We start from the raw sequence: 14,903 nt of genomic DNA on the forward strand, positions 1-14,903 counted from the left end.
ATTTCCTTAATGGGCACATTTTAATATCTCCACATCACTAAATCAATTAATTCTGTTCATCAACCTCCAGATTTTTACACAGAAAACGCCAGCAAAATCCATAAAACACTATTTTCCACTCTACTGTGAAGGAAATCACAAGATGTTTTCTCTGATTGTCTTTCTACTGACCAAAATAGTCACTTGCTGAATGGTAAACAAAATCAAAACATATACATGAGGGACCAGAGAGATGGCTTGGTGGTTAAGAATGCTTGCAGCTGTCCCAGAGAATTGGAATTTTGCTCCTAGCATCCTTGACAGGCAGCTCACAGCTCATAGCTAACCACCTGTAATTCTAGTTCCAGGGGATCTGACAGCCCCTTCTAGCCTTCATGGGACCACTACATACATGAGGGGATAGATAGATAGATAGATAGATAGATAGATAGATAGATAGATAGATAGACAGATAGATAAAATTTTTTTCATACTGTCCTCACACCTAGATATCAATAGATTGAGAAACAAATACCATACATCCTCTAAAAAACCAAAAACATTGATGAATCTTAGAACTTATAGCATGCAAATAAAGATTTTTTTTTATGACTATCACAGGAAACAACAAGAAAGAACTATGAAGACCCATTTGTTTGCTGCTACCAAGGACCATGTCACAAATCATATGCTGGGGCAGCCATACAGAGACAAGGACAACTGTGGGCAATGAGAAAGTGAAGGACATGCAGGTAACCTTTGCAGTTCTGGCTGAATAGAGCTGTAAGATCCACGGCAGCTTCCTAGAGCCTCACAGTATCTTCCTGCCAGCTCTCTGGGCTCCAAGTTAAAGAGGTAAGGAATGCAAGTTCTCTTCAGACTAAGGCATGCTTTTGCTTCATTACATTAAAAATGTACTCAAAAACATCCCACATGTGCTTAGAAGTGCTAACAAACTCTCTAGAAAGTCATGGAGGTGAAATTCAACACCATCCATATAATAATGGCTAAGATCTATAATTTTTCCACTTAAAGTTACATGGATCAAGACAAGTTGGCAAGCTCTAGACAACTTAGAGAAATATGCCCAAGTAATTCTTGATTCAGTCTACTAACTATTCAGCCCTTCCAGGTATAAAAGAAGGATTAAAGTATATTTCTAGTATATGATTCTAACTAACAAAGAAGAACAAGGCTATGAGAAATGAAATATATATATTCCATACAATAAACTACAGTCACTGTTTCCCATCTCTCAACTCCTCCCACATCCTCCCTACCTCCCCAACTGACCAACTCCATGTCTTTCTTTCTCTTTAGAAAACAAACAGGCAAACAAACCGGAATAAAACAAACAAACAAAAATCCAACTTCTTCAACTTGCAAGGAAGACTACTCTTTGAAATACGGTCTACCTAGCAGAGGTGAATTCCAAATTCTGTGTTCAGTGTGTTGGATTTATAAAAGGTAGACCTTTCATTGAGGTTAAAAGGTACCTAAGGCCATAGCTGCACAAGTCTTCTTCTAGGGGAAAAAAAGAAAAAAAAAAAAAAAAGCCTCCTTTCAAGATAAGTGTTTCTACTATGAAATACTGTGATAAATTCAGTTTTCTAAGATTTTGAAAAAAGAAAGTAGAAGGGAGAATTTGACAAGAGAGATACAAATTGCACTGATAAAAATTTAGAACAAAAAGAGGTAATATCAACATAGGAGTTAAGACAAAAGAGATAATTTTAAAAGTGAACTCAGAGATGTAGAACCTAATTAATATTCCAATACGAGAAGATCCTTTAATGTCAATGAAAACATACTTTATCAAGCCAGATAACTCAAAGATAAAGAGAACATGGCCAAACGACATGAAGCTGGAAGAGCAAGAGCAGCCTGGGACAGTAAAGGTGTTGCATGAGGTGGATGTGCATTAGCACTGTGGCTCAGTGGGCAGGGTTTCCTGTCCTGGGAGGGGTAGACAATCAGCTGTTGGTGCATGTAGGGCACAAGCTACCTAGCCTCCTTATGTGAGCCACAGTGTTACTTCTCTTTGACTTAGTCTCCTTATTAAAAAATTAGAAATAATATTAGAAATAACCATCCCGGGTTATGAAAATCAAATAAATATCTAAGTTCAATGGTGCTGTTTTTCTACTCTCTAGCACAGGAAAAGAAAAATATAAATTATTTGTGTGTGTGTGTGTGTGTGTGTGTGTGTGTGTGTGTGTTATTTACCTAAGTATACAGGTGCATGTACACACATACAGGTTTGGAAACCAGAGAAGGATGGATTTCTGGAGGTTTCCTCTATCACTATCCACCTTGTTGATTTGAGATAGTATCTCTTACTGACCAGAGGGTCATCATTTCGTCAAGGCTGGCTAGCCAGCTAGCTCTCAGGATCCACCCATCTCCACTCCCATGTACTGCGTTATAGGCATACTCAGCCATGCTAAGCTTTCCACACAGGGGTTGGGGATTCAGACTCAGGTCCTCTTGCTTGAAAATCAAGCAAGTTTACTCACTCAGCCATCTCACCTACACCTATAAACTACTACAAATCAAGAATAAAATTGATAATGAAGCTTAGCAACAACTACGTAAAAGGCAAGAACTGTAGACAAATTTCAGTTGCAAATAGGAATGCAAATCCTAGACATATTAAATTGGAAAAACATATTAAACACAATTGCCACACAGGAAGAGTCACACTCTTTTGATTAAGCATCACCTCTTCTAGGAACTATCCTGCATTGTAAAATTACACATGTGTGTCTGCACACATATGTGTAACAAAATACAAACACACACACACAAACACACACACACACCCCAAGCTTATTTGCTTTAGTATACTTTCAAATCACAAAAAGATTTCCTCTAGTGTGGTGCAGCTTATACTCATGCCATGGATACACTAAAATATCTATACCATAGAGTTCTCAAGATGAAGAACTGTTTATGTCCAATATGGTAATGGTTTCAGAGATAATTTTTGTATAATGCATGGCTTATACTTCCATAGAAGTGGAACAGGTTTTAAAACTACATAAAAATTTACAGATAGCAGTGTTTTAATCTCAGCAATATGCTAAGAGAAGCGGAACTTTGTTCAAAATACCACATATTAGTAAGACTGCTTAAGCACATGTGCATGTGTGTGTGCGTGTGTGCATGCTTGTGTGTGTGTGTGTGTGTGTGTGTGTGTGTGTGTGTGTGTGTGTGTGTGATACCTTTGAAACATTAAATGAGAAGCTGGCAATGCTTACTGATTCTTCTAGGAGAACAGAATTTCTGAGAAAGAAGCAGGAAATTTCATTACATATTTTTAGTTTTAAAATAAATGTATGAGGGCTGGAGAGATGGCTCAGAGGTTAAGAGCACTGACTGCTCTTCCAGAGGTCTTGAGTTCAATTCCCAGCAACCACATGGTGGCTCACAACCATCTGTAATGAGATCTGGTGCCCTCTTCTGGCCTGCAGTCATATATGCTGTATACATAATAAATAAATAAATCTTTAAAAAATAAATAAATAAATGTATGAAAAATCTACTTATTAAAATCAAATTAAAGTAAGTAGTACATTTATTGATTGTTAAGTTAAATAACAAATAGTCTATTCTCACTTAAGTCAATTAAGTGAGATAGCTCACAGTATGCCTGTCATTTAGTAAATAACAATCTACTGCCAGCATTGCTTTACCAGATATGGACATGAAAATATAACAGCACTCTGTAAGAAGAGGCTGCAAACAGTCACTAGGATGTGAACACTCTGCTGAGTGAGCTTACTGGAGCATGGTGTCATGGAAAGGTCACCGATGTGGGAATGTTATAAACTAGATTTTCACTCCAGGATGGATAATTACTATTTGCCTTTCAGGAACTGATTTACCTCCATACCATCAAGTTACTTATTATTATTATTATCTATTACTATTACTATAAGTTGGGGATATTAATACCTTATCCTAAAGAAGCAACATCTAAGATTAATTAATACATATGTCTCATCCATTACCTGTCACAATAATATGCATAGTTCATAACTACTGTTTATTTTTTAACTCCTACATGTTTTTGCTAGATGTAGGAATATAAATTTGCTCAATTTAAAACTCTATGAATTTGCATATTAATGATAAATATAATTGAAATTTTCATGTTGTAAATAATGGAAATAAATACATTTCAAGGTTTGCTGGGAAGGAAAATTTCTACTCTACACATCTGAAATTCAGAAAATGTGAGCCAGAGACAGAGCAGAGACATGCTGAAACAGACATTTGATATGGAGATTGTATGTCTGGCTATTCCTGTTTGGACAGAACTTTCCAGGCCTTGACATACAATCCCTTAGACCTCTCACATAGGAAAACAACTAAAACCAGCAAGGTTATACTATATTCTCATCAATAGGTAAGTGGCCCTTACTCAGTGAATAGACATAATACCTGCCCACAGGACACTATTATCTTTTTATTCAAGGCTAGAAATAGAAAAACAAATGTTCACGTCAAACAAAGACCTTCCTGCCCTTATGACTTGAGACCAAAAATATAGCATACAATCAAATTATAATATATACAATAAAAATATGTCCATTCAGTGCTGTCTTATGTAATACTTTGTTTACCATAGGTATTGTCTACTAGGGATAAAATACCAGGAATATATCCTAGAGAGAATGAGAAGAATATGGGGTTTCTAAGTTACATTGGGAATACCCACTAAAGCACATAAGTCACAAATGGACACAGAAGCATTTTCCAAAAAAGAAATGTGTATCTCTTATAGACATAGACCCAGACCCAAGGATGTGGGTTGTAAAGAAAATGACTTGTGCAAAGTTGTGTTAAGAGCTTAAGAAATAGGGTTCTCTATATGTAGGCGGGATGCCACTGGAGACATAGAGATCTCTATAACAGTATTCTGACATACACAAGAGAAAAGAAAGAGGAGTCACATGGGAACCATCAGACTAACCAGTTCTCTTTCAGCTTAACTAGGATAGGATTAGAAACTGTCTAGCTGATGAAAATACTAACTGGCATAAAGTTCTTATTCATTAACTAGTTACCTTCACAACACATAGAACACCCTCATTAGTCGCTGGGTCTGTTGTGATTTTGAAGCGCCCATTTTCATTTCCTTTTAAGATGGTAAAATTTGCCTTCCAGTTGGCACTCTTAATCAAGTCCTTATCATCTACAGGTATGCGCAAGATTTCAACATTGTATGTGTTTTCCTCCACAGAGGTTTCATACTGGAAGAAAAGAAAGTCATTAAAAAATTTACTTACTATTGAACTTTCACAAAGTAAAATGTTTCCTAATTTCCAGAAGAAATTGCCTTCATGGTGTTTACATAGACTACCTAAAAACACGATCACAGATAGTATTGTTTCATGAAACTTTAAGACAACAAATATTTCCTACAAATATAGACTGATGTTATTGCCCTTCAACAAGAGGCAGCTATCAGAAACACTAAATCAGGAAACAGGCCATGTGTAGATGTGTACACTATATATTTGAACTGCAGTTATATTCATAAGTGAACACGTGCCTCAAAGCATGTCAAAAACATTATAAGCCCGGATTAGTAAAGAGAAATAGAACAAATATAGATTTGTATGTTCTAAACTTACAGCATTTTGTCTGAATGTGGGTGCGTTGTCATTGGAATCTTGCACTGTTATGATACAAGTTGAGGTACTGATTAGTCCAAAAAATTGGCCATTCATGTCTTGGACTTTCATTATCAATGTGTATTTGTCTACAACCTGAAAGTAAAACAATTATTTAATTAACTCAGATTATTTAGATTCATAAATAAAACCCGTGTTGCACATTCTTTTCCTTGTTTTTATTTTATTTCTACATTTGGATATATTCTTAAACTTTGGTAGAGAAAGGTAATTCCAAAGAAGTAGTACTTTACAAAAAGACATACTAAGAATTTAAACATTTTCTAACAGAAAACAGGAAAGTCAGAGATGGAGTGCAGAGTAATGACATTTGAGTTTTATAATACTCTTGAGGAAATGCAAGCATTGTCTAGAGCAGTAATTCTCAACCTGTGGGTCGCAACCCTTTTGGGTCAAATGACCCTTTCTCAGGGACCACTTAAGACTATCAGAAAACAAAGATATTTACATTATAATTTGTAATAGTAGCAAGATTATAGTTATGAAGTAGCAGTGAAAATAATTTTATGGTTGGGGGTCATCACAACATGAACAGTATTAATGGCTGCAGCATCAGGAAGGTTGAAAACCACCGGTCTAGAGTAACTTAATCTAGTGTCATACTGTGAACAGGTAGGGAACCCCTACACTAGACAGGTGGTCCAAACCTGAGGCAGTAGAAACAAAAGCAAAGAGAAAAGGAGTTAAAATGCATTTGGGAGTTAGAGTAGAGTGAGATTTGATAATCAATTATTCACTTAAGAGATAAAGAGGTGCTTGAGTATGATATGGTAGACCAGGTTATACAGGTAGATAGACAAGGTCACCACCAGCCACCATGGGAAGTCCAGAATAAGATGGCTCTCTAAGGGTGGCAACATTGCAGAGGAGGATAAGGAGAGCTGTGAACATGATGGGGTTTGTTTGTTTGTATATTTATTTATTTATTTTGTACGTGCAGGATTTTACCTGCCTAATGAGATCTAGTAAACAAGAACCCAGAACTCCTAACTGTGTGATCCACCCCTCATGGCAGGAGGTGGTGGTGGGAAGGCATCCTTCAGGTTTTGATGAGAGGAGCTGAGCCATGATGAGTGACAGCCTCCTCAAGCACAGGGAAAAGAAGACAACTAAGCAAAGAGTATGTATGAAGAAGGAACTGACAAAAAAGCAAGAGGAGAACCACAAATTCAAGGTAAAGGCTTTAATATGTGGCAAGCACAGAGACTAGAAGGCCATTGGAAGGTCACAGATGACCTCTGGGCATGGAGTAGGGACCAGGACACGAAGAGATTTATTGGAGATGCACAGTCATTATTGCTGCATTTTCTTCGGTTTTACTTGTCTCCAACCACCCCTTCTCCTGGCTTTTTATTTCTAGAGTCTTCTTCTCGTCCTCCAGCCTTCTGTTTATGTGCTCTCCCTTTCTTACTAGAAGTCAGCCTTCTCACCGCGAGGCACTCCTCCAGTAGTCTTCAAGACACTGGTAACCTGTGCTTTTCATCTAACTTTCATGATTTGTAATCTCTTTTGTTCATTCTTGTCTTCACCCCTTGTGTCGCTCTGCACAAAATGTCTGTTCACACAGAGTCCCATTATATTTTTGTTTGAAGCCTGAGAATAGATCAGGTTGGGAACCTTAAAAAGTGTAATAACCAAGTCTTATAATCTTTAATTATTTTATACTGCGTAGCCTCATCAGTTTTAATCTGTAAGATGGGGGAAAGCCATTTTCAATTAATTAACATACCCATTTTCACATACTAGAAATGCATAAAAGTATCCATAGTGTATCTTACAACTTTCTCATTTGTTGCTGTGATGACTAATCTCCATCATCAGCCTGATGGAATTTAGAATCACCATGGAAACAAACATGCAGGTATGTCTGCTCACGAGGGAGCTACTCACTTAGGTGAGCTGAGATGGGAAGACACGTGAATGTGGGCAGCACAGCTCCACAGACTGGGCCCTGGACTGCACAGGAGAAAGCAGCTGCGCAGCAAGAATTCCTCTCTCTACTCCCACTGCAAGTGCGATTGTGACCAGCTGCCTCAAGGTCCTACCACCGTGACTCCCTGCCCTGACAGACGACACCCTTGGACTAAACCCCTCCTTCCTTAAGTTGCTTTTTATCAAGTATTTTGCAACTTAAACAGTTAGTGTTGTTCCAAGCTTTACCACATAAATGTTCCAAAGTTACAAAAAATTAAACGGTGGTAACAAAAACCTCTGTACTAGTTTGTATCCCTTTCTGTAGATTCCCACATTCCTTCCTCTTTCCTTTGGAGTCACACTTCATTGATAGTTTCATAACACTTGTCTTTGTCATAGCGATCATTCTAGGTACATTATTCTAGCTATAGTGGAGATCATGGACATGTCCCAATAAAGTCATTTTGTACATGTGGTTCATCTTCTTCGGTTGATAATGCTTGACTGAGTTAAACAGTTAACCAAACAGAGAAACGATAACAAGAGATTCAAGGACTTCTTGAAATAATTTGACTTGAGCAAACTAATCAATTTTTCTATCATATGTCTCCTACATAGGTTGGATATTTATTATACCTTCCTAATCATCAAGTAAAAATTTTAAACACCAAGTAACATTCACATAAAAAAAGTTGAATACAATTACCACACATGTGACCATATGCTATTACTAGCAAATTTAATTTTATCCCAAGTAATACTTCCCTTTTTAAAACTGCACACAGCTAAGCCTGGTACATTCAGTTGAGGCTGTACCCCCATGGGAGAACTTACCCTGTTGGAGGAGCAGGGAGAGGAGGGGAAGAGGGAGGAGGGATGAGAGGGGGAGTCTATGGTTGGTATGTAAAATGAATAAAAGAATTAAAAAACTGCACATAGCTAAACTAACTGAATAGGGATCCGGATAAGAACCATACTCACCAAAAGAGTTGATTAAACCTTACTGCCCTGCATGACTGCAGAAGCCTCTACTACTCTGCAGCCACCTAGCTTCACACATTAAAGGAAATAAAATAATATGCAACAGTTTTCCTAAGAAACACATTGTGTCCTCCCTTTTAAACAATCAAACTCTATCTCTGTTTCCTAAGGTTTCTCTTACATATGGAAATAGAAATAATGTTTAAAAAATAATGTTTAGGAAACATTCCAGGAATTTGTATTTTCTTATACTTCAAATAAAATACAAAACAGAACAGCTAGTTTAGTGAGTGGGAAAAGAGTTAAACCCACACTACCTCTCTGTCCATGTAGTGAGAGACGGTGGTGATGACGCCCGTGTCAGGGTGCACAGAAAAGAGCCCAGGTGACCGTGGGTTCTGCTCCAAGATGCTGTACTTGAGGCGCGTGTGCATTGTGTCCGGTTCATCTTTATCTGTGGCACAAACCACTCCCACCACAGTACCTATGTGTTTAAAAAGAAAATTTGAACTTCCAGAACAGCACAATGTGTTTGGTGTCTACACTTTTCAACTTGTCAGAGTGACTGTGGAAACCTAATTTAAAATGTGAATCTGCCCAAGTGAATCACATCTTTAAACAGGATATAGGAAGAGGGCTTCTAATGGAGAATCTAAGCATTCTGGCATTGAGAGTCACAGATTAAAATATTTGATAGTAAATTATTAAAAACTAAATGTCAGTCAATAGTAAATTCAGAGCAGGGCATGAATTTATATTCATGCAGGTTATAAGCAGCTTATACTTGTATTACCAACACTAAGGAGACTGAAGCAGAAGGGATCAGGAATTTGAGATCAACCTGGGCCATATAGCAAGGCCCATCTCAAAAACAAACCAACAAGGCTAAAATAATATCAATATGAATTCCAACATATTACAATAAAAAGCCAACTAGAGGTATATATAAACCATGTCTCCTAAAGTAATTCAGTCTATTTTTTTTATCAGACTTAAGTAATAGCTAAACTAAGACTTAGGTTAGTATAGTTATATAAGTGATCAAATTGATTTTTAATTTAATTTATTAATTTATTGGGGGATATGCCAAAGCACATATGTAAAGGCTAGAGAAGAATTTGCAGGAATCAGTTCGCTTCTATCTTATGGATCCCAGGAATCAACTCAGGCCGTTAGGCTTGGTGGCAGGCTCCTTTACCTGCTAAGCCATATCCTAAGCTCTCATGGAGATCTGTTTTAGTCCACCCTTTGATCTCCTCTCATGTGAAGACATTTCTCTCTGTCTCTTTCTTGCTGTCTGCTCTGATTTGACTTCTTATTTGATTTATCTTCAAGAGCTTCACAACATTGACAGGTCAAGTCTGAATGTAATGGCTTCAACTAACCCAGGTTAATGAAAGCTGAAGTGTTTGTCCTTGATCTCCAGGGAAAACTGAAACCTAGAACCACTCTTAGAACCAGAAACATGCAATGGGGCCATAGAATCATGAAGCTGAGAAATATTTTTATATATACATCTCATGTTCCTCTGACATGATGTGTGTGTGTGTGTGTGTGTGTGTGTGTGTGTGTGTTTACAGATGAAAGAACTCAAAGACTGCCATGCCTCTTCCCAGTGACTTAAAAATACAACATGTATGAGAAACTGTGTTTCCTAAACTCTAAACTGTCCATCTTAATTTAATTTCACATGTGTGCAAAGAGGATGTTAACACTGGACAATCAAATTGTCACAGTAAAATAAGGATAAGAAATGCAGATATAATACAGTAAGGACATAAGCAATGACCAGAAATCTTAGAAGAAAAAATACTACCATCTTTAATTCCAGGTCTCACTGTATGCTGGTGTACACATTTCATAATGCAAGCCTCAGAAATGAAACATGACAAATGCCACAGAAATAAGACAACTTGTTTCCCACATAGAAAGAGATTGCTTAGGGTAGAACCTGTGTGATTGAAGTGTCCCTCAAATTATTTAGTGTTTACTCTAAGTTATATGTAGTAAAGTAATTCAAGAAAACAGACATTTAAAAAGAACTTAAAAACTGTATCCTCAGTCTCTATCATTTGATACTTTTCCACAGTCCCACTGAAATATCTATACTATATTTGTTTTGACTGTTCATTCTACCCTGTGTCTCCTCTTGGAAAGGGGATATGATAAAACCACATAACAAGAAGACAAAGTAAGATGCATATTACAAACATCATACAAAGCCTGACTAATGGCTGCATCCCATGATTGATAATTACTGCCACACTGACCATGGCAGAAATTCCTGTAGTACATAGTAAGACCCATGTTGATTGGAATTGATGGGATTTGACTAATGTTTTCTGATAAGTAGATCCCAGATCAGCGTTATCTGATGATCAACTGACCATGAATATAAAAACCCCAATGGGGAGAAAGGTCCACTGAAAAAGTGTTTGTCTTGTGAGCACAAGGACCTGAGTTTGATCCCCGGAATCTACACTTAAAAAGAAGCTGGTAATGATGGTGTACTCAGAATCCCAGGGCAGGAGAGTCAGAGACAGGTGGATTTCCAGAGCTCAATGGCCGGCCAGCCTAGCCTACTTGACAAACTCCAGGCCACTGAGAAAATCACTGTCTCAAAAAAGAAGGCAATTGTTACTTGAATATGACAGGGAAGATTGTACTCTAGTTTCCGCGCATAAGCACGCGTGCGCACACGTGTGTGCACACACACACATATCTGTGCCCACGTGCGCGCACACACACATGAATGCATGCATGCATGCACACACACAATGCAAAAACAAAAACAAAAAATAAATATCCCACTGTCTCAAGGATATACACAAACATGTTTGACATAGAAACAGCCTTACCAAGTCTACTGCTTTCTGGAACTTCAAAATTATAAATCGCTTCCGTAAAAAGAGGGTAATTGTCATTTTCATCCTCTACTTTGATGGGCAGTGGGAGAGGTAAATCGGCTGAATAGCCATCTGCAGTGGATGCGTAGGCGATCAACTGTGGAAGAGAGTAAGGCAATGTCAGCAGCCAGTCAACCTCACAGCACAGGGGAGAGAAGACGCCCTGTACCCTTCCCTGTGAGTCCTTCCAGCAGTAAGCTACATCATCGATGTTCCACACTGAGTTAATCAAAGCAATGGGTTTTCAGTATAGGGAGGAAACAACTCCACTTGAGATAAAGAACAGGTCAGAATGTAGAGAAGTTGGAGATGAAGTTCCATGTGCATTATTCTGAGGGGTTGGGTGTACTTGTAACTCAGGTTACAGTCTTTAGTCTCTCTGTCATCAGTAAGTTTCATTGGGAGAATGGTCAACTAATGGCCACTGGAAAAGTTTCTTCTACATAATCTATAAAGCAAATCCCCCCCCATCTAGTCATTTCTGGACTCTTATTGCATATCTTTAAATAGTTCCTAATACAAAACACATTTACTAATTCCCTCATTGCTCATTAATCAAAAGAAATGTAACATTAGACAGAATGTAGTTCTGAATGTAGTTCTGCTCAGTGTGTAATTATATCAAGAACGTTTTATAGCCCAAGGCAAAGAATGCCACAGGAGGACATCAGTCAGATTGGTTCCTCAGAACCTCTTTTGTCTTCTAGAAACAGACTCCTTCTTCCCAGTGGAGCAGCCTTCTTGTTGAACTTGGTTCATGACAGCAGAGCACATTCTGCTCTATAATGGAAACTGTCTAAGTCAGTCCCCCACTGAAAGTACATCTATCCATATCAGAAAGCTGAGCTACTAGCCTTTAGTTAGACTTTGTTTCCCACTTTTCTTCCTTTATCTTGTTATCAGACACGATCAGAGAGTAACACGTGTGGAAGAAAGGCATGAAAAGAAAGCCAGAACAGTGGAGGAAGACCAGCTGTGAATCTGTCTAGAGAACTGAAAATGTTCTAGCAACCAGAGATGATGTCTGACAAGCTAAACCAAACTTGTACAACTGTACTGAGTTTTATGTTCAAATACAATTAAACCTCTTTGCTTCATTTCAGGATTGCCTAACCAAAGCTGAGATAAAGGATTGAGCAAGCATTCCAGCATACAGTGCACGCTATTGTCCTTTGACTTGCCAACAGTCTCTAAGAATGCAAGAAGAAAAGAGCAGGTGAGCATCAGAAGACAGACAGTTCGTTAATATAGAGCCTTATTTATCAATAAAGCACCTACATCAAAAACATCATATTCCTCACGGTCCACAGGCCGAGTACAATACAGATTCCCAGTGTCTCTCTCTATGAAAAACAAATTCAGTGGTTCTTGGTCGACTCCACGCCCACTTATTGAGTATAAGATGGTATAGTTCTGAGCTGCATCAGACTGAACCTGAAAGGAAAATACAGAGAGGTAAGCACTTAGAATTGAATTTAAATGCTAATTTGTGAGAAATATATAGACAACATTTCAGTAGAAAAGAACAGTATAACTTATAGTTGGTAAGGGTAAGGCCATGGTACATGTAGGAAATCAGAGGATAACATGCGGGAATGAGGTCTCTCCTTTCACCATGTGGGTCCCAGCGATAACACTCAGGTGTCAGGCTTGGTGGCAAACACCTTTAACATTGAGCCGTTTTGCAGACCCTTGCCCTACTATTTTCTTTACAGCTGAGCCCAAAGATGCTGGGAATAAACTCCATCTAAATTGCAGTTAGGTATGGCTACATGAAGGCAAGTCAATGAGATACACAAAACTAATATGAACAATAAAATATAATATAATAATAAAATGTACTAATATAAATAATTATGACATAATAGATGTGTAAACAAAATAATAAATATCTGTGAAGATTTGAGGTCTAGAAGGTGAAGAATGCAGTCTCACTTTCGAACACAAGGATAAGCCATTTTGACCACGCAAAGGTGACCAAGCTAAGTCTGTGTCCCAACATATGTGGGACTGAGGCAGGAGGATTATAAGATTGAGGCCGCCCTGAACTACACATTGAGACCTCATCTCGCTTTTACCCCTTCCAAGAAGAAAAGGAAACAGGAGCCTATTGCTCTTGGTACTGTCTTCATACTCTAAAACTGCTTCACTGGAGAACACTTTCACAGGAAAGGAACAAGCATCTCTTTTGCCTAAGCTGGTGCTTTCTGAAATTTCAGTAAAATTAGCTATGCTGTGGACCAGTACTCAATTTCTTTCTGTCTCCAATGCATATAGCAATGTCTAAAATACCATATAATACATATTGATACCCAACCAACTCCTAAAGAAATGAGTAAATGATTAAAGGCACACAAAGGCTGTATAGGTTGTCTTACACCATTAGTACATCAGTCATTTTCTTATTTTATTCAATTGTATTGTATTTCATGGACAACTTTGGTCATATCTGCATATTTTTAATGTGTAGCTATTTGCTAAATCAGAATCAAACAGACTTTCCACTCAGCAGGACCACAATCAGAAAGAAAGACTACCTACCTGTTGAAGAAACAGTGGGAAGGGACCCAGGGAATTCTCTTGCATAGAACAAGGAATGGGTGCCCATCGTCTCTTGGCTCTCCTGAGGACAGTATCCTTCGTGTGTCTTTTCTTCAGGACCTGCATTTACAGGAGAAAATAAGTATCAGAAGCATCACAGCCAGACAAACCACGGAAAGGAAATGCATGTCCCTCACTGCTCCATCTACATGTGTTGTCCAAGATGATAGCCACTGGCCACCACTAGGCATGGGATGGTTGGTGTTAATTAATTTAAATGGGGAACTCTACCCTTTTGTGGCACTAGTTGAATGTTAAGCACCCAGCAGCCATTAATATCGGGTTACTGTACCAGACACTAGAGATTAGAGAACATTCTACAACATTTCTATAACTGCAAAATGTTCCACCAGATGCTTTAGAAATAATAATTTTATTTCATGTAGCAAAAGGAGACACTTAGTTTCATGGTCATTATTAACAACTAATAATTTTATTAAATATTCAGTAAAGTGCTAAGCAGTCATTTAATTAGCCTTACCACTCATTCATTAGCATAGATTAGGTACAGGTCAATTGAAATCTTACATCATTTTGTGACTACATTCACAAGGCTGTTTCTCATGAGTAAGTGTGGGCACTAATAAGGAATCCTAAAGGCTGTGATGAAAGAGGTCCCAGATTGATCCCAGAACACAACTGACAGTAGGTAGAAATCAGAGCTAGACAAAAGCTTCACAGAAGAGGGATATTATAACAGTTAACACCAGAAAACCCAAAGCCAGCATTTAACTGGTGTTGAGAAAGAGTTAGAAACAAAAGACAAAGGAAGAGAATGGAGGAAGAAGGGAAGAAAAATAATAGGAACAAAACAGGACAG

General features: G+C 38.0%; 1 protein-coding gene across 1 annotated transcript in view; it reads right to left on the reverse strand.

The window, feature by feature from the left end:
• Nucleotides 1–14,903, reverse strand: part of LOC114704983 (desmocollin-3-like) — a 40,439-nt gene that overhangs the window by 12,061 nt on the left and 13,475 nt on the right. Inside the window, 6 exon segments of the mRNA XM_028886539.2 lie at nucleotides 5,052–5,237; nucleotides 5,622–5,756; nucleotides 8,894–9,060; nucleotides 11,435–11,579; nucleotides 12,761–12,916; nucleotides 14,024–14,143. Coding sequence (XP_028742372.1) covers nucleotides 5,052–5,237; nucleotides 5,622–5,756; nucleotides 8,894–9,060; nucleotides 11,435–11,579; nucleotides 12,761–12,916; nucleotides 14,024–14,143 — 909 coding nt within the window.

Source organism: Peromyscus leucopus, chromosome 19 (genome assembly GCF_004664715.2).
Source record: "Peromyscus leucopus breed LL Stock chromosome 19, UCI_PerLeu_2.1, whole genome shotgun sequence".
NCBI lineage: Eukaryota > Metazoa > Chordata > Mammalia > Rodentia > Cricetidae > Peromyscus > Peromyscus leucopus.